This window comes from Motacilla alba, chromosome 2, assembly GCF_015832195.1.
Source record: "Motacilla alba alba isolate MOTALB_02 chromosome 2, Motacilla_alba_V1.0_pri, whole genome shotgun sequence".
Taxonomy (NCBI): Eukaryota; Metazoa; Chordata; class Aves; order Passeriformes; family Motacillidae; genus Motacilla; species Motacilla alba.
In genome coordinates this window covers 27310832-27338400 of record NC_052017.1, presented here as the reverse complement: position 1 = coordinate 27338400, position 27569 = coordinate 27310832, and the positions used below count along the sequence as shown (strand labels likewise).

The following is a 27569-nucleotide window of genomic DNA, read 5'->3' as shown; positions in this document are numbered from 1 at the left end:
GAGGAGCTAGCAGTGGAAAAAAATAGTGTAGTGAGAAACAAGCCAAAGTAATGTACTAATGTACTGTTTAAGAGTGCTGACCACAGACCAGACAGACACCACTGCTGCTGAACTCTCAGGTGTGAACCTTTAGCCAAGAGAGCAGATATCACCCTCCTTCAAATGGTTTTCAGATAAACAGCAAAAGTGAAAGCACAGAATTTATAGCACTCTCCAGCCTCCTTCAGAGGATGAGATAATACTGGACCCCATTTTTAGGACAAAAGTCAAGGACTGAGGAAAAGCAGAGAAATATGCAGCTCCTTTTGAAGTTTTTCAAACTTGAATCTCTGAGGTCCGGGTGGTTTTAGTCCCTGGTTACATGTAGATGGATGGATAATTCCACAGCAGCTCTGCAATTTTATGAAAGGAATATTTGCAACTTAAGAGTCAACCTGGAAAGAAGTAGCAAATTAAGGGAAGTGAGAGCAAACTGCTGATTTACAGTATGTGAGTGTAAACATAAGCATAATCCTGTAAACTGGCTTGGATGTGTGCCTCTGTGAGGCAGCATTCTCCGCTCCTCTGGGAGACCCAGACCTTGTGTTGGAACAGAGAGTGACTCTTGAAATTACAAAAAAAAAAAAAAGAAAATGTAAAAGTTAGGGTGCATCACTGCCAACCTTACTTACACAGAGTTAAAACCTTGATTGTGGAGACAGAAGTTACAAACCTTCACAATAGGGAGAAAAAGGCTGAATGAGCCATGGCTCCCAGAGCTTCTACTATGGAGATTCTTAAGAGATATATTACTTTATTAAAAAAAAAAAAACCCACAGATGTTGATGCAAAAAAAAAATATATACTTTTCAGCTATTCAGCTTCTGGAAGTTACACAAGGACACTGACACTACACCTTTCCAAAAGCTAAAATTTTTCAAAAAAAATTTGGGAGATTGTTTTACCTACTTCAGGTAAAACAGTGCAGTAGCAGCATCATTTTTAGATTCAAATGAAGTTCTGGTCTTTTCCATTCTATTAATGTTTCTAACCACTTGAGCAAACTGGGTTCCGCATTTGAAAAAAAACCACTTGGCCTGCAAGACAAATTATTTCTGTGAGATTTAACACCACCCAGACACAGAGTCCCTGCTGTGAACTCTCTTAGACACACAAGTATGAAATTTTAGGACAGCTTTATTTTGTGGAAAAAAAAAGGGAAAGGTTTTCACACATCAGAAGAGGCCCTGACAAACAAGCTGCTGCTTTCTGTACAAACACTACACTACAAACACTGCACTCCTACAGTTTAAGATGGGTGGTTCAGATCTAAACCCACAAAGCACTAATAAACTATTTTTTAAATCTCCATTTACAAAGAAAAACATTTGATTTTTATGTAGGGAAAAATGTTACATACAATTTCAGAATGAATTTTGACAGACTCTTTACCTTGTATTTAATTCCTCCTTTGAAGTAACCCACAAACTCAGTAGACTCATATCCTTGAATTTCTCTACTCTGCACAGGCTTTCCTCCTAGATAGTCATCCATTTGAACAGCAAAGATAGCCACAGCTGTGCTTTCATCCTGGGTGCATTCTTTCCCTGAAATAAGAGGAAATATGTCAATAAAGCATTTATATAATTTTAAATTCTGTTGGAGAAATTATTTCTGCAGCAATTGGACACCGCCTTCAGCAGGCTGTATAACCCATGTTTATGTGGAAACAAAGAACTGAATCACAACCTTGTTCACCACCAAGTAACATGATCTTCCAGATCATTTCTTGACTACTTGTAGAACTGCATTCATAAGGAAAGAAAGTTCACCTTCTCTTAGTCAAATTATTCTTTTGTTTGAAAATTCTGAGTTTAGCATGGCAAGTGTCAGCTGTAATGATTTCTGGACTTTAGCTGAAGTTCAAAGAAAGAAAGCTCATGCGAAAGGACTGCCTGGATGGTAAAAGATGTATTTATTCTGAGAACAACTCACCAAACCATAAAGCCAAAATAATTCAAAAGCAGTCCTCTTGACACTACAATGCAAGCAAGATATTTTGCCTGGTACAGCTGGGAGAAAGAAAAGCAGCTTTGGGGCTCATATTTGCTTCATGAGGTCACACTTTGTTTTGTACCTCACAGAAAGTAGCCTATTCCCAAGACTGTGGCAAAATAGCCTCTTGGCCTGGTGTGCTGATGCCTGTACATGCTGAAAACAGGTTGTATATCAAACCAAAGATTTTAATGTGCGCCCATACATTTTGAATGAATATTTTCAGCAGTTTTAATTGTTTCAAGAAAAGCACAAATAGAATCAAGTCTAAGGCTTCTCAGTAACTATAGAAGAAAAAGGAAAGGTGAGGCATTCCATTTGGTTCCAAATCACTCCATGATAGAACTTGCTATGTTGCAATATGCTTTCTCAGAACTGGGTACCACCTTAATGTTGGTGTTAAAGTTTTGGAGGTTTTAGGGGTAGTTTTTGTTCTTTTTCTAAATAGGGGTAATCATATCCATTAAGACTAGATCTTTCTAAATTGCTACTTGAAATTACATAACACGGTTCAGGGTTAAAGAAAAATGGTTTTTGAACAGAGTCAGAGATAAGAACTACTATCAGACTTGGTCTCACAGCTGTTATGCAATAAAATACTCGGCAAAATCCAATAAAAAAATAATCAAGTGAGCATCAGTCCAAGCATAAGTTACTCAAGCTTGTATGAAAACCAGATTTACCTTACAGTCTAAGGCACAAAAAAGCTACAAATAAGCCAGAGCATAAAAAGAAAAAAGAACAAGTTTTTACAAAACAGATCCTGGGTCACATGGACAGAGCTTATGACTTCATCTCTGGGGACAAGGGTTAAAAAATAGTTAAAAAATAGTTTAAAAATACAATGCATGATCTTATTAAAGATACAAAGTGAGGTATAGCCAATCTCACTTGCACGAGTATTTTCATACTGGCACAGTGCATGCTATTTCCATTAAGGATAGTTTCAAGTCCAGACATCTCCCTTAGGATTAGTACAGCTATTAAGGCATCCCTCAAGTGCCAGTAGAGACAACTGAGTCAGGATGTCTGAGCAACATTAGAAGTGGATACAGCTGCAGCAAAACAGATCCACATTGACTGCTTGGCTGTGCCAACAATGTTGATACACCCAGGTTTAGCTTGCTCAGAAATTATCCAACCTCAACAGCATCTCAGTGCTTGTGAGATACTTGGTAAAACAGTGGCTTCCCCATAGGAAGCTTCAGCATGGCAGAACAACTGTGGGGTCCCTTTACCCCACTGATGCCAGTCACAGCTGAACACTGTCAGCACATTAGGTCACAGACCATCCTCCCATGGTCTAGACCTTCTTTTAACCCCTTGGGTGTGCCCAAGCAAGGAATTAGGAGGACCTTTGTCACTATGCAACAGGAAAATTTGATGTTGGGGTATTTTGCGGGTCAGAATCTGTGCACTCTCACAGCCAAGGTACGTGGCTGCCACAGTAACATACCACAGATGACAAGCAGGAGTAGGACTGCATCAGCCACTGACAAGGCCCTTGTCAGGACCTAAGACCAAAGTCTGCGCTGTTTCCCCCATCACAAGAATTCTTTCTTTGCATCCCGAAGTCTGAGTGAGAGTGACTGCTGCAGCTGTCCAGAGACACTTATGGGAAGTCTTCAGAAAGACCCTATTGTGATCTTCCTGGCCCACAGATTATACAGTCTTTGCTTACAAGGGAAAAATCTGGTGTACATAACAGCAGTGTGAATCAGTTAAAACTACCAACATGATTCTACAGTTTTTGCCCTAAGTGTGACTGGCCCTCCCAATACACCTTATTTGAAGTTCTGGTCTCCTGTTTTATTAAGTGTGCAGCAGTGTTTGAGATTATTCCACCCTGCTGCTGAAGTATCTCACAAGCAGGAAGGGATTTGCACAGAGCCTCCCTGCTGCCACTTTGCCAGCTGCACAACAACAGCGGGTGCCCAGATCACCTGAAGCCATTTAGATTATCTAGATAGCGTCACATCAGCACAACATGTGCATCTATGTGTACAACTAAAGCTCTTCAGCCACCAGTAATGAGGTTTCAATTACTGCAAATGTCAGTCACTGTTCTACCTTCCTTTCCCAAGAGTTGCAAACAGCCCTTACATTGCTCCCTGCGATGTGTCCACTAGACCTTCACTAAAACATGAGTAGTTCCAGCTTCATTAACAAAGATCCACAAAACCAAACCCTGCTGTCAGCTGACAGGAAAGTCTCTGCCAGAAATTCATTCACACTGCCATCTATGATTATACTCTTACCAGACACAGACACTAACATGCTTGCCAGCTGGAAAACTCCAACAACATGCAAAATTCAATGCGCAAACATTTACGCAGAAACAATCTGAGCTTTATCTGCAATTATTTTTCAATGCATGTAAAAGTACAGTGAGAACTGCAGCAACTCAAGCACGTTAACATTAATACATAATAATCTTTATGTGCATTCATTGAGATGATTGCCTACAAACACAAACTTGTTGGTGAAACAAGAAAACAGTAGTAAGTTTCAGGCAGCTAAACACTAATCACTGCGGCAGGATGACTCCATCACCAAATGGGGAAGTCACATGAAACCTCCAGGAGATGAGTCACCTAAAACCCAACTTCGATGAAAAGTGGGCTAGTCAAGGTGGGAGACATCAGCCCGGTTCCAATCCCAGGAGGCTGCCAGACTGATATTAACGAGGTTGTAAAGAAAACCTGGTGTTTTTGCATGTGATCTCTGTACCAAAGCAAAATTAATCTAGCTGGAAAAGGCACGCCCAGACACTAACCAGGACAGCAACACCACAGGGAGATAGCCTAAAGGACATTTTCATCTAGACAGAAATAACGGCAAGAAAATTACTCATGTGAGTGAAGGCAGGACTTCACTCCAGAACCTCCGTCTGATGCAGCCAAGACTTGCCTTCAACACTTCAGTACTTCCCAAACTACCACCACGAAGTGAGCAAGCTTTCACCTTTACGCCACACCCTACAGTCCCACCACGCAGTCCCTCAGCATCGGAGGAGATGACTCTTGGCACCACCCTGATCCTTGGCGGCAGCGCCACTTCTGCCTCCACCTCGAGTACCCCTCTTGGAAGCCTGGCACCCGCAGCCTTACTGAGAAGCGGTGGGGAAAGCCCTGTCCCGGATACCCCGGAGCCCGGAGAGCCCTTCAGCAGCCGGCTGGGCCCTGCGGGCTGCCCTCGCTCCTACCGAGCCAGTAGTGCAGGCGGTAGGCGACGTTGTCCCCGCGGCGCTCCGTGCGCAGCACCAGGTACGCGTCCCCAACGAAGAAGTCTCCGTGGCGGCTCGGGGGCACCGGCACCAGCTCCAGCCGCTCGACGCGCCACACCTGCAGCCCACTCTGCTGCCCAGCCTCGGCGAACGCCGGCGGGAACCGCTCGGGAGCCATGGCTGGAAGCGGAGAAGCGGCGGAGGCTCCGCGCCGCCCGTTTATAGCGCAGGGCGGGCGGGCGGGGCCGGCCCTGGGCGGGTGCGGAGGGATGCGCCTGTCCCACCCCTGGCAGCGGCGCCCGCGGCCGGCTCAGCTGTCATTTAGTTACTAATTTTTAACACGCCTGTAAAACAAACTCATCCCTTTTGCGTCTGCGCCCAGAGCCGTAGAGGGGTGTTATAAAGAAGTCAGCCACCCTCACTGCAAACAGAGAACGTTTCTCTATTCTAAAATAATTGGAGTAAACCCCAGAAAAGACAAGGAAAAAAGTACAAGTGGGCTAATCCAGCGTCTGCGGATGTTGTAGCATTGTGCTGTTTGCCTCTATCACATCTGTCTTGTACGAGCTGCTCGTACCAGCATACAAAGAGTTTCTATAGCTTGGACTTGCGGTGGAGCGCTTTTCCATCCCCGGCTAGAATGGCAGAGCACAGCTCTCATTCACCCAGTAATCGCATTTCTTTTGTGCAATACTGATAGGAATCTTTCGGGGGGGGGGGGGGGGGAAATCTTTCATCTGGGATTCCAGATGAAGCCCAGAATTTATATAAATTTCCCTTTCTCAAAAAATGTAAAGAGTTCTGGTGTTTTCCCAAAACTGTGCAGCAGCCCAAAAGGTTTTAAACCCACTTCCTACTTGTCTACTTGTCTGTCTCCTTGTCTCCTTTATAACTCGTTGGTACATCAATATGGCAATTGCAGTTTTCATTGCAATATGAAAATTATAGCAAATCACTGTTTTGTATCTAATATTGATAGGCAGATCAGCCTGGGTACAATACAAGCAGATGTAGCGCAAGCTGTCAGTACATCAAAAGATACATTTCAGAAAGGGTTTTGTTTAGCTTCATCATCTTATCCACCGGGATGAGTTTTGAAGCTCCTAATTTCCCCACTGGGTTGCTACATCAAGTTAATACAAGAAGAGTGCAAGTATCCACCCGCAGGCAGATCAGGGCTCCCTCAATAAGTGGGAGAGGCACTGCTAAATGCAACAAAGCAGCTGGAGAGCATCTTTGCTGGGAAAAAAAAAAAAAAAAAGGTTAAAAAAAGAACACCACAACTAAGAAATTTGTGTAACTATCTTCCTATCTTCTCTTTATACTGTCTTGAGGCAAAAGAGGACCTTGCATTGTGTGTACCCACTATCATCTCCCATTTTGGTGGGCATCCTGTCATCAGTTTGCCAGACAGAGGTGCACAGGCACCCTCAGCTTTATCTTCACTTCAAAAAGTGAAGATTAAAAAGGCAAACTCTGTGTGATCTGTTTTGTCTGAGGTCCAGCTGAACATGGTGCAGCTCACCTTCACAAGTTCACAGCCAATCCTCATTTATCCCTCATTCTGCTAAGGCTGCAGTAAGCCCGCTTGATAACAGTGTAAAAGGTAAAATACCTTTCTCAAGATGTTCATCATGTGAAGAAAGAAAAAAAAAAGAAAGAGTAGCCAAAAAATTCCAGCAGTTCTAGTTTCAATATGGTATCAGAAATGTTCTGAAATATTCAAAAGTGATTTCTCAAATTTGTCCTCACATTTATGCCAGTTGTTCTTCTGTTCACTTTTACTCACTTAATTACACTAAGCAGTTTTTTTAATTGCATGCCTTTTTGCATTGTTGTGCATTAGTTTGCTTCAGTCAGCAAACGTAGAACTTACCACATACTCTATAATTGTATGGGCTTACAGTTTCTTCTGAAGTTGTCCAGGTGAACTCACTTTGCAATTGTGCTGTTTTGCCCACACAGGAGCTCAAACCAGCCCAGTGTTACACAGTTTCACGTCTCCTTGTTCTACTGTTTTACTTGTCTTGCCAAGATAAAATTGTCCATGCACAGATTGTACAGAATAGGTTGGTTAAATTTATATCTCCTTAGTACAGCTTTAAGTTTTAAACCTACAGACTAAATACTGCTCTAAGCAGAATGCCTCTTGCTGGCATGAGATGCATGCTGCTTGTTTAGCATTGACATTCCCAGTACCACACATCAATGGACAAAGGTTAAAGACACAAGAACAGTTTAATGGCTTTGTCTCAGTGTCTGTGGCACTACTCAGACACAAAGGATGTTAGTACTGACAGCGGAGTTTTCTCATGCCTGAGTTTGTCTTACTAGGATTATGTAATCACTTACTGGCTGCTGGCAAAGAAAAACTTGGACTGAAGTTTGTATCCTAAGTGCCAGGATACTTGTTTGTACTCTTCAGTGTTAATTTTGACTGTTTGCAAATCTTGCTTTTGCAATCTCACTTCTAATGAAAGTTGTGCTGTCTCCTGTTGTGATCCATCCTTTTTTTGCAAAAGAACTAACGTTAACATGACAGATTTTCATTAATTTTTAAGTAATCAAGAACTTTCTAATATGGTTAATCAAAAGTGAAATTTTAGAGAAATTTTGGAGTATCTTAAAAGTTGCACATTCAGAAACAATATTTATGCACTTTTTATGTGCTTTTGCATGCCCTTTGACATAGTAATTGAAGTGGAGAGGACTAAAATAACATTGTTTTTGTGACTCAGAAGTCCTCGGTCAAACAGCAAGTACTACACTCATTAGAAACTGCACTGTAATGGCATTTTAGACTAACTTAAGATTTCAAAGAACTTTTTTCTAATTTACTAAAGATCATATCTTGCTGATAAACTATGGCTTTCTCAGAAGGATGGCAAAGGCCTAGTGCTATTTTAGCTTTGTAGCAGCAAAGAGAAATAACTTTGTGTCACACCTCTTCCTTGGGGGGAAGGCCGGATGTAGCAGTTGGCTTCTGTTACAGCCCAGGAACAGAGTTATGAGGGAAAGATGGAGCTTTCTGCCTGCTCAACTGCACTGTTCGAGGTATGGTCATCTTTGAATGCCTGTCTTTTCCCAAGTCCTGACAGATCACACAGGAGTGTTAGAAGATGTCTGTGCTTCGCATCTAGTCCTTGAAAAAGCAGATTCAAATATATTGAATTTAAAGCTTTGGTATGACTCAGAGAATTCAAGGATTTATGAAAAACTTTGCCATTTAATTTTGCTCACTTATTTCCTAAGTATTTCGTTATATTGAACAAGGGATCTTGTCCCCTCAAAGTATTGTTTTCATATACTGCATATATGCAGAGCATGTGTGCATACACCAGAATACCAGAATGCAATGTCCTGGGTTCTGGTTTTCACCCCAGTCAGGGGAAAGGTTCAAAAAAACACAAGGTAGTATTTCCAGGTGACATACACAAGGAACCTAAAAGGGCTCCCAGAAGTTAAGCCCCAGTATCTTTCCCATCAGGTATAAATTTAAGGTTATACAAAGTCTAAGGTTTAAGTCCTTCTACAAAGCCTGGCTTACAGTTCCAGAAGCTAACAATGGAAGGAATGAAAAGGAACGAAAGGGGAGAGAATATTTTGAAATGTCTCGTGTTTCCTTCAACAAAGCTTATTTCTTCTTCACCACAATTGGCAAATGCCCTCCTGATCTCTATAATCCTACCAAAACAAGGAGATTACAGATGTTTGATTTTCCTCTAGTTTCACATGACAAAGTTTGCTGTATGTGGAGTATGTGTCAAAAGCACACTCTTCTCCAAACAGTCCCAGAAGTCAACCTCTCTTCTCATCTGTTGTTGAATTGCAAATCAATAGTTATTTCAGATGATTTACCCTAAATACAATAAGTTAGTTCAAAGAGCTGAGCTAAATTTTTATTCCAATATTTATCAAAAAAGCAATTATTACTGATAATGTAAGAGCTGAAGGAGAATTTGACTGTATACCTTTAAAAGCCATGTTATCAAAACAAGGTGTAGAATTATGTTACCACTTGCTAATTCTCTCTGTTCTCCCATCATCCTTCCATCCTGCATGGTAACTCACCTTCAAATGGAGAGAACATGCTGAAGAAAGACTGAAACCTAACTTTCTTCCTGATTGGCAAGGTTTGAGTTATGAGGCTGCCAGATGAGAGGTATGAAAAACCTGGCATAAGGGAATGAAGTCCTCCTTTACCTTCAAGACAGGAATCTAGTTTTAATCCTTCAAGTCCAGAGCAAATAAAGGGCCTTAGTGTGTAGCTTTGAGGCAGGTGTTTAAGGCACAGAGAGGGCAGGATCAGAGCTACACCGTGTGCACCACTTGGCTCCTACCTGCTTAGTGAACTCTGTTGCTAAAGGAGTGGCCTGTCATGGACAGGCCAGGAGGAGTTCTTCAGTGGCACCCACCACTCTCACCTGTGCAGGCAAGGACACCACATGCCCAGCAGCTGAGAAGCTCTGACTCTTCAAATTCATCCTTCAGCAATGGGACTAAGTCAGGCATGTAGAGAAAGCGATCTGAGTGTTGGCTTCAGTCAGAGAATCTAGGCAAACATTTTTGTCACAGAGATAGTGAGAAGTGAAGTGTTAATTATAAAGTATGTTACAGTTCCCTGAACTTTTCTTATTTTCGTCCCTTGAAATATTCAATGGACAGCATAAATGTTTAACCAATAAATTCTGATCTTATGTTCATCTCAAGCCACAGTATTATTGCATTATACATTACATTTCAAGAAGTCAGAGAGAGGGAATTGAAGCACTCCTTCAAAAATCACCTATCTTCCAAAAGACAGAAGGTCTCCTTTACGTTCCTGTGACATGACATTTCATGGGATGATCATGAGATTAGATAAGATTTAGAAAAATATATTCTCAGGCTCATCATTTTACTCATCTTGACTATCTCTATAGACAAATGTTGCCATGATTCCCATCAATGATTAATCATCCTGTCCACATTACATGCTCATTTGGGCTACCAAAGGAATAAATCATGCTGTTCTCTATGTGGCTCAGTAACTTTCACCAAGACCATGCCACTGATCCTTAAGTCTGCTTTCTTATGTTTAGATATAGTGGTCTCAACTTTCATGGGAAAAATATCCAGCCCTTTTCAAAAAGTTCAAATTTTAGTGAATCTGTGTATGTTTATTTAAACTAGAAAAATGGAAAGGCCATTCTTTATTGAGAAATAGTCAGAAGTACGGACCAGAAGGTATTAGTCACAAAGAATAATTAAAACAAGACTATTTTAAATCAGGTGATACCTTTGATTACTGCTACAAAGCCTCTTTCACATGCTTTTATCAATTTCCACAGTATTGCTGGGACTCAGGTCTTCTCAGGTTTTCACTGCTTTGTGAAAAAAATATTGCAAAGAATGGATGGGAATCAAACCTTGATTTCTATATTTATGAATTTAATTTTTTACAAAAGTTCAAATACATAGCCTAAAGAGGGCTACTAGAAGGTAGTTACAGAATTTGTCTGCATAGACTGATATTCTGTAAATGTCAAAGAGTATGATTATCAATTTTGAATTTGAAAATACTGTAAATTTGGTCTGACTATGATTTCCTAATGATATTTTGTGTGTTAAGAAGTGATAATGGAAGCTTCCTATTTCTATATTGCAGCTACAGGACTGGATGGCTTAAGTTATTTTTGAACACTTGGAAAAGAGGGACAAGGAAACAGGCACACTTTCATTTACCATCAGTGCAGTAATTAAAGTTAAAAGCATCTAAGTAAAATAGAGGAAGAGAGAAGAGGAAGAGAGTTTTACTCAGAAACAAGAATTAAAGAACAATTCGAAGAGAGCACAGCCATCTTCTGGACCCATTTATTAAATATGCAACACCCAATAAAGTCAAACTCTCCAACAAGAGGTCTTTAAATCTGTTGAAGGAGTGCCTGAAATATTGGATATGGCAGTATGGAGAGTGCAGAGAACCCAGGGAAAACAATATTCTCCATCTGTATAAACCAGTGACTCTTCTGGAAGTCTACTCACAAAGAGGGAAGGGGTAACAATCAAATCTATAGAAAAGTGGTAATAAGCAAAACTGCTGGTAGTTATCTAAATTGAGGGAAGACTTCAGTTTCATTTATTTAATTGCATTCTTAAATAGTAGAATAGTGTTTCCCTCATTATTTCCTTGATGCTAATTTGTCTGAGAAGTATACTGAAATTAATATAGAAAGGAACAACCATTGTGTGATGTTAAATTAAGATCCTCAGGAAAGGATATATTTTTTGTAAGTTTCTAGTTGCAGGTGTGTTTTGAAATAAAGTTATTCTGAGATAGCTTTTTCTCTTACATGAAGACTATGTCAATGCCTTTATGCATTTAAAGGTGCTGGGAGTGAAAAGCAGAGTACTCACAGCATGTGCATCTTCTCCCCCCTTTTAGCAAGTAGTGCATCTGAATTCTCACAGAAGGAATAAGGTCATTCATTGTAGCTGATTTCAGTGATAGATATCCATGGAATAGGCCAGATTCTCTATTCCAGGCAAAACAGTTGTAAGATTATTTAAGCTTATTTAAGCTTTAAAAAATTTTCAGAATAACACAGTTCACTGCAGTGCTATGGCTGTTTTCTAAATACAGAGTAGCTCCTCATTTTCACCAAATCTCACACATAAACTTATCCTGCATTTGGAAACCATGTACTGAAACTAATTTTTTTAAACATTCATTAACATTCACATAGAATTTGAAACAACTTCTAAAAGTCTGCATCAGTTTTTAATTCACTGACCATGAACACTTACCTAAGTCACTAGAATATCTGAAGCAGAAAAGAAGGGGAGGAAAAGAGGAAGAATTTCTCTTTTCTGACTTTGTGAAAAAAGTCTGCTTGAAGGTTTCTTGGATTTAGTACACCAGCTTGAAAAAAATAAACATTTTCTGGACTGTTCAAAACATCCAGTTCTTACCAAGCTCATATAGGAAAGTGGTTATGCCTCACATTTATTTTTTTAAGCACAAGTGTACTGTTATACTTTCATTAATGAAAGTGATTTTAAACTCTCCAAGAATAACACATTTGAGAATTATGAACTTTGTTACTGTGTGTCAGGATTTATGTATTAGCCAAGTTGCCAACACAACACCAAGATCACTAACAAAAAGTCCTGTCACAGCATTTTAGAGTTAATAGTCTCAGCACTGCTTCAGCTTCAACAGGGCAGCAAAGGTCCCCTGATCAGCCTTCCCCAATTAAATTAGCTGTTTCTCAGATCACCAACATTTATGGGGGATCAGCCCATTGAATCTAACAGATCTGAAAGCAAAGTTCTCTGAAAAACAAAGGCATCCAAACATCCGTTTCTTCATCAGGGCCACCAGGTTTATAAAATTAACTTCTTCCTTTTCTCTGAGGTATTGAAAGTATACTAATTTCCCCAAAAGTGGCTGACATTTGCAATCCAACTGAAGGCAGCTTCTAAAATAATTATCTCATGGTAGTCCATGTTCAAGATGAGATCTTGATATTGCTCAAGAGGTCTACAGAAAGATCTATTTTAAATCAAATTCCTGTTTCAAGAGTCTGAGACATACTTACTGGAAACAAATCCAACCTCTTTGTTTTCTGATTAGCACTATAGCAAGAAAGCATGGAGGTGCATTGACATTAAATGTTGATCTGCCAATACAACATTTATTTTGAAGTTGCTTCCATAAGTCTAAGTGACAAGGAAAGACGTGGAGGAATATATCGTTAGGCTTTTTTGCCACTCATCAGGAACAAGAGAGAAAGCTGAAGAACACACATTTCCTATCAACTGAAGTCTGATTAGTAAATCATACATGTCCCTCAGCCTTAGTGCCAATGCAAAAGTTAATCTTATAGGAATCAATACACTTTCTCAGTGCCTTGTTTTAAAGAGCCTAATATCCTAGAGAAGGCATCTCCTCAGGGACACAGTGCATTATCTTTGCAGACCCTGTTCTCCTGATTCCTCTTCCTATTTGATTGTCCACTGACAAAGGGCAGATACCAAATAAAACAAAACAGGGTAAAATGCATAAGTGATTTGAAACAGTGAAATGTGCAGTTTATTTACACACTCCCAATCCTAGCTAGCATAGCTCCCAGAATAAATTAATTTTCTCACTAAAACCAGACTTAAACCCCAATGTCTCTGATATTTGTCAACCCCTTATTTCCTTCATGTTAATAATATGTGAGAAACTGGAATGTTAATGACAATGACTCAAAACAATTTGGCCATTTGCAAAAGCCACAGAGTGCTCTGCTGACCTGGGGCAAAGTAACACCCACGTACAGAGGGGGTGCATCTCCACCACGGGGGCTACAAGGTGGGGTTTGAGCCAGCTAAAAGAAGAGGCCAATAACAAGCAGATCCTGCATGATGAGACAGTGCTTTTATCACGCCAGTGTTCTCTCTTAGATAATTGGCTCAGATGTGAAAACTCCTCTCTGGGGAAGTACAGGGACATTCACCCACAGGCCATAATTCACTCAATTGTGTGGATGAGAGGCAGCTGTAGTGTCTTAGAAGGGGTCATAAATTATCAAAGACCCCCAAAATGTTACATCATACAGTGTAAAACTCCTCACCCCAAGAGGAGTGTATGTTAACCCATTCAACTTTGTGTTTTGTGGGCTTTCCCCATTCCCAATGGATCAGGACAGCCACCATCACTCATCAAAATTGCAACCAAGTCTTCCTGCTGGACCCACAGATGGTAACTGTGTATCTTTCTGCTCTTATCCTTTCTTTCTTTTACCTTATAAATTTTCCTAAGTGTTATTTTTATGCTTTTTTTATTATTATAGATAATAACAAAAAAGTCTACATAGTGACAATTGTAACCAAATTGTTCTAAAATAAACCCTACATATATAGATATATTTATAAACATTGGTCATTCAGTGTCATTTCACTCTGATACACCCCAGGGGATCTATTATCAACTACCTGGCTTACCCTCCCCTTCTGAGGCAGGTTATAACAAATACTCTATATACATGTGCTCCCAAACAGATCTACAGCATTCACTACTTTCAAAATAAAACTGTTGAACAGATACCAAGCAGCCTTTAGCTTTTCTTCCAGATCAGTAGTTTAGGTCTTTTCTCTGGGTCTTCAGTTCATCCTGCCAACTTAAATCCCATCCCACCCCCTCTGTGCAATGCTCTGAGGTCTCTGACATTTTCCTGTCCCATGTTTCCAAGCCTTCTTCACTAGACCTCCTAGAAGCCAAACATAAATGTTATCTGTATCCCAAACATATACCCCTTCCTATATGACTTCTGAGAGTACATTTCTCAAATTTCTATTTCTAAAAATAAAATCCTAAACAGTACCACAAAAGAATGGGTGATACCCAGTCTTACAAGACCTACAATGTTGTGAAACTGTGATATCCTGTGTGATGCTAGGAAAAAAAGAAACCAAAACAAACAAAATAAACAAAACAAAGCAAAACAAAACCCCAAACCCCATCACAATAAAGTCAATAAATAAGTCAATAAAATAATACATTTTGGGCTCTTTTTTGTTCAGTGACATCGCAACAGAAAACTATGTGCACGACAGTGTGCTTGAAATTGCAGATATGGAAGGCACTTAAGGCTTTGTCCTTCCTGGATTTCAGAGAAGTATTTTACTTGGTCAACCCAAGGCAGCCAACATGACACATTTACACAGCTCCTGCATGGTAGAGTTCACATTTTGCATAGGCAAAGCTTTTAAAGGCATAATCAGAGGGACATAATCAGGATGAGTGCATATTTTAACATTTGTTCCAGTACAGGCCATTATATCCCCTTTCCTTCCTTGCCTTTTCCACAAGGTCAGAAAATTTTCTCTGTTGGGAACAGAAAAATCCCTTTGGTATCCTTTGACTTTCTCTGTTTGTAGTTATTTTCACCAGTAACATTTTGTTATTTGCTTTCAAAAGTACATAACCATCAACAAGGACAATTATACTCACAGGAAAAACACACAGGAACACAGCTTTTTATGGCTCCCATGTTTTGACATTCCACTGGCTGGCAGGCGATTGCTGTTTTCCTATCCATCTCTTGAGATGAACATTCAAGAAATAACCATCACTGCTTGACTACCATTTTCTTCAAATAAGCAAGTAAGAAGCAAGTGAAAATAACCTGTTTATGAAGTAAAAAATGACAGGCAGAGTCAGTTGAAGAACACATTATTACAGATAAGTTTATTTTCCAAAGCATACTTTTAGTACAACCTGCATGACAGACACTTCCTTGATTTACTTTTTCCAGCTAAGGAAAGGCCTCTGTGGAGGAAAAGTAGCACTCCAATGTTACAAAGCTTGATGTTTTAAGCTGTTATAAAATAGAGTTTCTGTGTTTCACACACTGTCTGTTGGTTTGTAACTTGAGGAAATCCCAGTGTACTAAAACTAAACTGACTCTTTATGAAAAGAACTACGTACAGGCAGCCTGCAGCCACAGCTGCCTTTCCAGCTATGCACATGCCACTGCCTCCCCCAAAGCCCTCTTCTCACGACACCACAGTTCCCTCTTCTTTTCCCCCCCGTCTCATCCCTGCATGTTGTCCTTCACCATGGTGTGCACATAATTCAGCCAGAACAGTCCCAGCACCTCCTGAGCTGTTACAGTGGTTGGTGTCAAAGGAAAAGAGGGCATTACTCTCATCTAAGTGAGAGCAGGAATCCCATAATATTTTTCATTTGGCTTCACTCCTTTATTTAGCATTGCATAAGTCTCTATGTGTCTTTTGGGATGCAGTTAGTGCCTTATTAAAGAAGGTTCCTTATTTAAAATGAATTAATATTTTTCTTCCTTACATGAACTAAATAGTGCAGTGTTAGCTAACTGCAGTTGTGTTATTAAGGTAATAAAATTACCCCACTGCTATCAGCACAACATGATAAGGTATAATTGCTCAAAGCAATACTCAATGGAGCAGAGAAGAATCTAGCAGAAAATTATTTTTTCAGTTTTTTCCAGTATATTAATTTTAATTGCAGTCAATACAAGATTTATTTTATTGCAAACCAACCTGTTGTCTTTAATATCTTTTGTAAATCAGGTATCAGAAAGATTTTAATGAATAATTATTTAAATGTAAGATTTTTAGTACATTGTTAAGTTGATTATTTAATGTTTTTTTATGATTTTGTTCCACAGAAAAGGCATAAAATTTGGTATTTCAAAGGCTCAGTGTGACAAAGATATTATCACTTTCAACAGTACTTAAAATTTTATGACCACCTGAATACTCTGAGTGTATGTGCTAACATTTTCAAATGCATGGGTTTGTCATGGAGGAAGGATATAGAAAAGTGTATTTTACTTGAACTTGGGCATAAATTCATGGCAAAGAACGTAATCAAAGTTACAGAAGTATTGAAAGATCTTAGATTAGAATCAGAAGTCACAGGAACACAGAATCAACTAGGCTGGAAAAGAACTTTGAGCTCATCAAGTCCAACCTACGACCTAACATCACCTTGGAAACCAGACCATGGCCGTAAGTGCCACATCCAGTCTTTTCTAAAAGTCCTGTGTGTAATTCAAACATTGATTTTAACCTGCTTGGTAATCATTCATGAGTTCCAGAAATCACAGTGGACACAGTTAAATCGAACCCAAAGTACAACAGTTTTAGAGATAACATTGAATTTGAAGTATATGGGGGATGGCAGAGGATGTCCTGAGCAGACACTTTGAAATATGTTTTATTGTAAAGTTGGTTTTATAATAAAGATATATAGGATAAGTTCTATACAAATGCAAAATACTAGCATTAACAACTTACAGAATCTACTGTTTTATCTTTATGGAGTCAGTATGTGTGGGTGACAGATCTGAACATAGTTTTGTGTAACATTTGGTCCTTCTGGTCATTTATGAAATCACAGTATTTACAGTTAACCTGGAAACTTGCTTCTTCCTTTAAGGATTTCAGAAAGTATCCACATTCTCTGCATCTATATGAGCTGTAGAGGTTTTCAGAAAGCAGTTTCTAAAGGAACAATCTCATAGTGCTGTCTAAAACAAAGTAATTCACCTCCATTAAGCCTGTTTCAAAGTACACTGAAGGTAATGGAAAAATACTGACTGACTGGAGCAGGCTTTAGATCAGTGACATTTTTGGTAATGGCTACTGCGCATTACTCTCATGCTGGGCTAAGAGGTGTTCACACTGAAGTTGACTGTGTGCCCAAAGGCTGACATAGCTGTCAGCACTTACAGTGCATTTTCACCCCTGCAATGAGCATGCAAAAATTAAAAGAATTAAGAGATTTTGCCTGTATCTCTAACTGCTGAGGCATGAGAACATCGCTTTAGCCAGCCCTTGATACAAAAAACATGCTCTGCTTCCTCTGAAGTTTGAGCTTTGCAAAGTGTGTCAGAGGAGATGGAGATCAGCCTGAATAGAGAACATCTGCAGGGCAGTCCCAGGCCCCTTTGGGCTCTGAGTTTGAGTGTGTAACAGGGACACAATTTGATGCTAATCTGAGGCCAACATGAAGAGCTGTCAGAGCACTCTGCTCAGGTGCTGAACTTCTTCCACCTGTACCTATAAAACAGTGCAATGGGCAATGATGCAGAGACACAGCAGAATGCCAGTGACACTGCAGTCCTGCTGGGCTCTGCTGGATGCTGCTGCCATGCACCAAGCCAATACTGCTTGGTGCAAGCAGAAGTGCTCTCTGGAGAGCCTCTCAATCTTCGTATTGTAAAGCAACATCAGCAGCGTTTTCAGATCAAGGCGTTGCACTGTATTGGTAAGCCTGGGTGGGTAATGGGGGCTTCTCTCTGCACAGGTGGATAACAGCACTGCAGCTGCCTTTCACAACAGCTACAGCTCAGTGTCACACCCCGTAGGAATTTGGAAGCAAGGTATCTGTCCTGCCAGTAGCAGTAGTGCTCTTAAAGATGCTTTCTTGCAAGGATGTGCTGTTGGAAGAAAATAAAACTTTATACTTCTTCACAGTGCTCTTAACAGGAATAGTTGGGTTTTTCTTTATATATATATATATATATATATATATATATATATATATATGGTAAAGGTATTTAGCATAAACAAAGTAGGTAAACAAAACAAGCCAGCATTTAAAAAAAAACCTCTCCATTTATATTCTTAGAATATTTCTTATTGTATATTTGGGAGTAAAGATTATCCACGCATCACTGCAGGCACCTTTGTTTCCTGAATAACCTTTGTACCCCAGGGTCTCCAGCTATTGCACTCTCCTCACTGCAGAGCAGCTCTGTGGTTTTTTTCCTGACTCCTCTAAGTGAAAGAGTGAAATTGCCTAAGCCAGGAAATGAGTGTCTGTAACATGTGCATGTGTCTCACTTTCCAGCACAGACGAGCACAAGGGGCTACCTCGATCTTGTTGGTCATAATGAAAACACCCACATTTTTAAAGATGAGGAGTCATGCACAGAGGTTAAAGACAAGTTCATTCCTCTTTTCCTCAGGAGCATTAGAAACGCCTTCACATGTGTTATAAGAGATCAAATTTGCTTGCAGGAGTTTGTCTGAAATTGACTCTCCTCTCAGGCTTTTGAGGCAATTAATTTACCTGCTCTCTGCCTCCTTTTCTCCATCTGTCAAAAGACCAAGTCAAAATCATTCCTTTGAAGGACTTCCGTGGGTGCCATTAGATTATACTGTCACTCCTGTCACTATGGGGAGGTCCAGCTAGAATTTTATCATAATCCATGATTAGTATAGATACAATACTATTATCTTATGATTATGTCTACTGAGCTCTAACAAGAGCTCCAGATCCTGACAACCTCTGAATTTTAATTTGTCCAGAGCCTTTCATTTGCCATGCACAGAGAAATCACCTTTTACTAGGCTGGGTTTGTGTGGCATTCAGGAAATGAGTAATTTACAAGCAGACTGGGGACTTTATCCTTTTCAAACTGAAATTTAGGGAACTGCAAATTTCGAACAATGTCTGAAGATTAATTGCAATTGACAGAAAGCTCTCTTGAACAAAAAATGTGCACTTTTTTATTGTCAATATCTTGCATAATTTTTATTTTCAGGTGCTGCTCTGAAAATCGGCGAAATCCTGGAGAAATGCCAACCTCCACAACAGTGCACACAGGGCCAGAAGACCCTCGCATAAAGGATTCTTACTAGTGTCCCTAGCTATCCACAGTGGTATATAGCTCACCATCTTTGGAAAAGGCAAAATGATCCAATGTGCAATTTTCTATGCTAAATCAGTTCCTGAGGTGCATTTGCCATGCAGCTTACACACAGTTTAAGTCTAGAGATTTGTGTCCAAGTATGGCTCTGGATACACCTCCAAAGCCCTCAGCAATGCAGACTATGACTCAAAGTGCTTCCACCAGTTGCACACAACACCCACACACACTGCTTAGAAAAGGAATTGAAACTACCTGACTGTGTGGAGCTTTCAGCAGTCCATTCCCAGTAATCAGAGTCAAGAGCAAAGCAGATGTGTCTATTGAAGGAAGAAGGAATGTATGAGGGTTTATTTTGGCACAGTCTGCCAATACCCAGCTCCTGGGTGCAGAAGACAGGCAGTTTCCAAAGCAAGCTCATGACGGCACTCAGCATCTGTAGTTACCAGGAGCCTGATGGGCTGTGCCTTTTCTTTTATTTCCAGATAATTGAGGGGCTGATTAGAGAAAAGAATTAGTGATTTGGATGTGTTGGTAAGTAATTTTTAGCAATAGTGAGAGGAATTAGAGGGGAATTTGTTAAGTAGAAAGATATAATAATATTGATTTCCATGGTATTTCAGAAATTGGGGCCTAAGGGAAAGAGGTCAACTACTCACTAATATACTAGAAAAAGTATATTTAGTGTGTTTCTGCTCCATGCTGGTATTTACAGTTATATAAATATATGTTACTTACCCCTCAGTGCTCTATTTGTTAATCTTCAGTGATGCAAACTGGAGCTGTTTTATAAGCAAAGGTATTCTGGTTTGGAGATCTCTACATTTAAGAGTTTGGTGTGTATATATAAACCATAAAAACATCCATCCAGCATCTGCTTATTCTGAAATAGTCAGTGTCTTTGAACAGACTAATACAGACATCTTGATTCCTAAAAATGAATTACCATTCATTCAAAAATGAATGTAATACTGTGTAATTTTCTGCTAAAGCCTGAAATAAGAAAATGTTCTACAACAGACTATCTTTCCAATTCCATCAAAGCTCTCAACAAGAGCTAGAGAAAGAATCACACTCTTGAAAAGCTAGAGGAAATGAATGGTGTGTGTCCCTAGATCTACAGTACAGTGACATTTCCCTTAGGCTATTCCAGATATCCTCCGAAGACTGGGTAATTCAAAATATTCTGAAATTAATATAACTATTGTTTGTTATTATTATTGTTATTTCAAAATATTTTGATGCAGAGAAAAGCAAAAAGTTGTCTTTTAATTTGACTAACCGGTAACGAAGCAGATTTAGGTGGCCAGGGACTACTTGGCAGTAGCAGCTGTGGATCCCACTTGCTTTCATGAGGCTTGTATGTAAGAAATCTCCTGTCAGGGTGCTTTTGCTTCCCTTTCAGCGGTTCAAGTTCAGGATCTGAAAATATTAAGCAGACAGTATTAATAAGCTACAGGAAAAACGTCTGGATTCTAGGATTTGAAAAGCTATGCTTACAGTTAATTAGCTAGGACCCAGAAAAAGGAGCACTCAGACATATATAACAAACATTATAAGCAAAAAATATTCTGTCCATGGCCTTGCTGGGAACAAAACCTTGCCTTTGCCTTTGCCTACAAAGAAAGTAGTGTTTTATGCTACATGGTATGTGTGTGTGTACTTTAATTTATGTGTAGTTAATTATTTTCAAAGAAGCTGTCCTTACAGAAGGTGAAGCTATAGAAACACTAGAGGGCAGGCACTTCATTCTGCACCATCCACCACAGCAGGAATGCAGATATGGACTACTGTATCTACATTGAGTACAGCAGACATTGGACTTGAATCAGTTGCCTGGTAGTTACCCCCATTATAAGGCTGAAATTGCAGTCTTATCAGAAAAATCAACATTATCAAGCACTTTTCAGCTAGTAATGCTGCTTGCATCAAATGTCCTTGGATTGAAGTGTCTTTGCATGAGTGAACTAGTGTTATTTTCTGTGATCTGAGTCTGTTATTTACAACTTGGAAGTGGAATTTCTCTGATACTGAAACTTAGGGGAAAAGCTACTCTTTGGTCTTCAAGTTTCACCTAAGGCCACTTAAGACAGGTTTGAGGGTGCTGTGCTCTTATTCCTGCTCCCTACTGTTGAAGTAGTGTTCCAAAACTCTCTACCACAATAAATGTGCATGTTGTGAAAGACTCACCTATGCTTTGTCAAACGTTGTGGTTTTAACTTCAGATTGCAAGGACCTCTGGCATAACCTGTCACAGAATTTGATAAATTAGCTTCATATTGCATTTGGAAAAGAAAATACATTTTAACATCAGAAAAGCCACCATGCCTAGAACCAAGACAATTGAAGTTAGCTGTAGAATAAACTTTACACATTGCTTTTAGGTAAGGTAAAAATACACCAGCCCTAACCACACCTGGGCACCACCATGAAGGATGCCACTTTAGGGTTAGGGTTAGGGGGTAGGGTTCTGTCTGTGGAGAATTTCCATTCCTGAAAGGAAATTAAATCTTAAAATAAGAGCAGGAAGTCAAATAGTCTAGAAAGGACATATGATAAAATCAAATGCAATTGGAAAAAAAAAAAAGAAAATATGGAAAAGTAGTCACTACAACCAAATTGGGCGGGATGAAATGAGGTGGAGTGAAAAGGACTGAAATTTGCTGAAATTATACACAATGAAATCTCGAAATCAGGAACCCAAGTGAAGTGAAGAGACAAAAGAAATGAAACACCATTATAAAAATTTTGAAACAAAAAACAGTGCAATGGAAAGAAATTACATGAAGTGCAGGGAAATGGACCAAACCTTGTCAAATTCATACTCATTGAAATCACAAGGTTTCATTTCCTTTCATGAAATAAAGGAAATTAAATCCTGAAATCAGAGAACAAAGTGTAACGAATGCTCTGGAATGGAGATACAATAAAATCAAATGCAATTAAATAAAAAAAAGGAAATTTGGAAATGGCGTGAAATGGATTGGGATAACATGGAGTGCAGTGAGGTGGACCAAACCTTGCCAAACTGATCCTCATTGAAATCACAAGATTGAAATTCTTCATTTCATGAAAGGAAATAAAATCTTGAAATCACAGAACAAAGTGTAACAGCTTTCTGGAAAGGAGATATGATAAAATCAAATGCAATCAAAAAAAAGAAAGCAAATTTGCATCTGAAGTGAATACGAGGAAATGGACTGGGATGACATCAGGTCCAGTTCCAAATACTGAAACTTGCCAAAATGATACTCATTGAAATCTCAAATCAGGAAACCAAGTGAAATGAAGAGACAGGAGAAGAAATTGAAGAAATGAAATGCCCTTAAAAAAAAAAAAAAAAGAAGAATCGGAGTGAAACCAATGAAATAGAATGGGATGGCATGAGGTGGAACGAAATTTACCTATAAAGACACGTGGTAGAGAAGTGGTAGAGAACAGGATGCAGAGAGGGAAAACGAGGGAGGAAGAGAGAAGCAGAAGACAAGGACAGCATTACCGCTGCACCTCAGGGCGCCCCTGCAGATGGATCGAGAGTACTGCGGGCAGCGATGAGCCTGCACGGCTCTGGGGGGAGCGATTCCCGAGCGGCGGCCAGCAGCCTGTCCGGGGCGTTCGCGGAAACGGGCGGGCCGCTGACAGCCAGCTGCTGAGGGGCGACCGCTGAGAGCCGGCCGCTGAGGGGCAGCTGCTGAGGGGCGACCGCTGAGAGCCGGCCGCTGAGGGCCGGCCGCTGAGGGGCGGCTGCTGAGGGGCGGCTCCGGGCCGCGCCGCAAAGAGCGCGGCGGCGGCGGCGGCGGCAGGCTGGGCGCGGGCCGCGACGGCCCCGCCGGGGAAAGAGCGGAGCGGGGGGCTGTGGCGGCCACGAGCCACCGCGGGGAAGCGGTGAAGCAGGAGAGGAACGGTGCCGACAGGACAGGATAGGACAACCAGGGAAAAAGCAGCACCGCAGGGAGAAAAAGGCGAGGAGGGGGTAGAGCTGATGCTCCAGGCGAGCCCCTGCTTCGTCCAAGGAAAGGAGAAAATAGCAGCCGCAGGAGTATGGCGCTGGTAACTGCTTTTATGTACTAAAGCCCAGTTTACCTGGCGTTTTCTCCTGGGAAGCCGGGGTGGTCTACCCCATCGGCAAGGGGGAGGCCCTTGAGGGCAGATCGTGCAAGTTTTTCTCCCATCATTGTCTGTCAAACGTAGAAATTTCTCTCCCCTCATTGTCTGTCAAACGAAGTCACTCGAGGACTGGGCTTCCTATCGTGCCAGTACAGCACCTAAAGAAAGTTTTCACATCACGTATAACATATGCTGAGGCATAAATAAAAATCAGGTTAGTCCCTCCATACATGGGTGGTGCCAAGGAGCAAAGTGTGGAGGGAGCAATGTTGGGGCAGTGCTGTGTCCCTTTGGCATACCTTTTCTAGTGTTATTGTCTCCGAAACCCCTGGGTTTGTGGTTTTCTCAACCCTAACCCTAAGTGTAACCCTAACCCTAAGTGTAGCTCTGGCATGACTGTGGCCTCAGAGGTCCTTTTTTTGCCCTTTCCTTTGGTTCCCCCTTTCCCTTTCCTTGTGGGTTCTGAGGAAGGTTGGATGACTTACAGAGCTGGTATCTAAAATCTGGAGGCTGTTTCAACCATAAATCTGTGTTGGTTTTAGATTGCGGCACTGCAGTTTGTTGTTGTGAGAAAGGGCAGCCAAGGCTTGCAGAAAATTTTCCTTGAGTTTCAAAGAAAAATTTTCTCTCTTCTTGACGGAGGATGAACATAATGGCCTGATGATTAATTTTTTCTTCTCAAATGTTGCAGTGCCTGGCAAAAAGAAAAAGAAAAACCCAACACACACTTATACAAGAGTACATTTATTACTGATTGCTACTTTCACTCTAACTGTACTTGTCTGCACAACCCAGCACTTTCACTGAAGATGCATATGTGGTTGTACTTTAATATTATTTTGTAACTGTGCTGAGATGAAGAAGTACTGCTTTTTGGTTCTGTCTTTCACTTCTGCAAAGTAACCTGATGAAGGAAACTCCTGAGCCTAGAGAAAGCCCATCTGAAGTCACAAAAGCGTGGATATTAGGAATTTACACATTCATACCAGCCTGTAGGAACAGGAGCTCTGAATTTTATTTTACCTGAAATACGTATCACTATGTAACAACACAAATACACCCTTTTTTCATATTTTAATTCTTGTCTCATTAAGCAGTACATCCCTCACAGGACACTAAACCCGTGCACATGCAGGGCAGCACAGCAGGGATTTGAGATTATAGTGGGGCACAACTGGGTGCACACTAGTCTCACTTTGCACAAGTAGAAGTGACAAAAAGAACCTCAAGAGAGGAAAATGTTGAAGCTCTGGTCTCCATTCCTACTGATGCATTTTCATCTTTCTTTGCATTCCTGGGCACACCCAGGACACAATGTTAATTAGAACTACCCCATTGCTACATACCCCACCCTAATATGTGCCCAGGTGTTCTGTCCTGCCATGGGCTTTCTGGTCAGCCAGTGCCATGAGCTTCATCTTTTTGCCCAGAAGTAGAGGAAGGCTCTTTCCCACACCCAAGGATGCCTCTGGGCAGGATAAATGACCATTGGAGCAGCATTAACACCCTAAACAGGCAGTGTAGTATTTAGCTCTGTGCACAAACTGGATGTAGATACTACCTTATCCATGTTTTCTGTTTTATCTCCGTGATCTGAAAGTCACTCCTGGACTGTTATCTTCCTTACACAAGATCTCCTTTTATGCCCTGAAAATCTGGAAAAAATACACGGATCATGAGGGTATTGCAGCAGGCCCCAAACACAATAAAAACAATTTTTTCCTAATCTAATACTCAATGCTTAGGAAACCTGAAGGAAAGCTCTAACATTACAACTTTCTTTGTACTTATTCATTCTGAGAACAGAATGGTTTTTTTTCTAAAAGAAGGTCATGGTCCATCAAAGGATAAGAGCATGTGGAAGTATGTCCTTACCAACAAAGCTATGTTTCTGAACAAGGGTTTGAGTGGGCAGCTTACTGGAGATAAATTAAGTACCTACAAATTACTTCTGGAAGGTCACATTCCTGTGCTCTTTTTTCAGGTGATTTTGGTTCCCAGGACTTGCTCAGCTGTGCTGTGCTGCCAAGACAGGTTCCTTCCAGCCCAGGACCACACAGCTGGAACACTTCCATCTGCAGCAGATTCCTGATGCAGAACAGCCTTTGGGAAGGGGTCAAAACTCAGTCTCTACTTCACAGATAGGCTACCCAAACTCTGAAGCACAACCTGGTTCCGTCCCAGCTTAGGAAGAGGTGAGTAGGCTTGAGTGGGCACTTTGCTTCTGTGTTCTAAGGTGGCCCAGGCTTGCCATCAAGTGTGTGTGGGCAGTCTACAGGCAAACCAGCTGTCCCACCACAGCCAGCTGCTGTGTTTACCTCATGTTATAATAAATTTTGGAAAGAATTTGACAGTTGATTCTTTATACATGTAAATCAGCCTTTTCTTGTTTTGCAACTAAACTGAGATACTGGCAGACTGACTAGGCCAGCTTTAGGTCCAGGTAAAACAGGTACATGCCAAGGTCAGTGGGATGAATAGCACAAGTGCTTCTGTTCTTCTAGTCTGTGCTAAAATTGTTCTATCTGAAACTTTGCATTGCTGCTGTTGCCATCATGAAAAGATGATGTATGCCCTTGTTTCTCCACAGGCATCAGGAGCAGAGCTGTGTTTCCTTCTCTGCCCCCATTCCTCTCCCTTGTACTCCTCCCTCTCCATGGTAATGTTAGTCCCACAGTCTGGAGGCAGCAAAATTCAGAATTTATCTATGTTGCCAAAAAGACTCAAAACTGCCTAACACTTTGCAGACATTATGTTGAAAGGATAACTTTTCTCCATTTCAAACACAGGTAACAGACCACTGACATGTTAATTGCATGAATACACATGTCCTCCTTACGTCTCAATCCTCCCTCTATTTTCTCCAGCCCTAATTTCCTCCCTAGAATCAAGGGTTTGCACCCAGAGTTTCTAAAGGTATGCAATTCAGTGACTCTCCATTAATTTCACCAGAGCAAAAAGTCTGTGTACTTTTACACATCCCACCTCTGCCAGCTTTGTTACCATTGATTTTTGATGCCTCCATTTGTATCTTTTAAGTGAAATTCACTGATCCAAAGTGCCTACAGATCCATATGCACAGTGGTAAATAAAGACCCCAGAGAGATGCAGAGAACAGCAAAAATAGAGATATGACTCACCACTCTGCAGAGACAGGGACTTCCAGACAAACTTCATTTGCTGTGCCACAGAACGCTTCCCTTTCCTCTCTTCTCCGGGAAATTAAGTGAAGCAATGGACTTGCAGCACACACTTACTCAGGGAATTGTTTATTCTTCCATTGTACGAAAGAGAGGGAATATACAGTCTACCCATCTGTGTTGCTAAGAAACAGGGCACTGTTGCCTTGGGACTTGATTCAGAATTCAAAAAAGAAAAGAATGTCTCAGTAGACTGCATAAATGCAGCTTGAAACCTAGCAACAAGGCCAGAAGTTCAATATGCTTCTCTTATATGCTAGAAAACAAGGGTATTAGACGGAAAATATATGACTGAGGAAAAGAAAATAGTAATTTGAGAACAAAACAGTGGTGTTCTATCACCAATTATCCTAATGGATGAAACAATGTTTTACTAAAGACACTTTTATGACCTGTAAGATCTGATGGTGCCCTGTGCTTTGGGCATGCTCATTTTTACTAAAACAACTGAATAGAAAGGAGCAACAGTATTTACCCCAGTATTTCCTAAATATTCATCTTGTTCAGTATAAGTGACAACACAAGAGTCAGGATAGCAGAATTAATTTCCATTTGTATTTCAGTTTTCAAGCATTCTACCAACAGAATAATTTAATAGTTGCTGCACACACCTTGAAATGGTCACTTGAAACAGCCTGGATTGTAGAATTGGGTGTGATTACTTAGCCTCAAACACATACACTGTTTTCTCTATTTGCTTATCTGCAAGTGAAGTATAAATTATAAATCAAAAATACATTATTCACCCTTTTACTTTAACAAATTATCATTATGTGCTGTTGGAAATTACTTTGGTTCAATAGGATAATTCATTGTAAAACCTGTGCAGAATGTCAC

The 27569-nt window shown here is 40.5% G+C and overlaps 1 protein-coding gene and 1 long non-coding RNA gene across 2 annotated transcripts in view; both read right to left on the bottom strand.

Moving 5' to 3' along the window:
* Positions 1-5492, bottom strand: part of SCIN (scinderin) — a 48957-nt gene extending 43465 nt beyond the window's left edge. Inside the window, exons 1-2 of the mRNA XM_038127820.1 lie at positions 5240-5492; positions 1432-1586 (exon numbers count right to left, since the gene is read on the bottom strand). Of these exons, the coding sequence (XP_037983748.1) occupies positions 1432-1586; positions 5240-5438 (354 nt within the window). The 5' untranslated portion in view covers positions 5439-5492. The remainder of the gene's footprint in view (positions 1-1431; positions 1587-5239) is intronic.
* Positions 5493-21615: 16123 nt separating this feature from the next.
* On the bottom strand, positions 21616-26817 carry LOC119697866. Its single transcript, XR_005255962.1, has 5 exons — positions 26673-26817; positions 25094-25187; positions 24018-24226; positions 23509-23690; positions 21616-21673 (listed from the first exon to the last, which is right to left on the bottom strand). It is a non-coding gene; the product is annotated as an uncharacterized LOC119697866 (long non-coding RNA).
* Between the last annotated feature and the right edge of the window lie 752 nt (positions 26818-27569).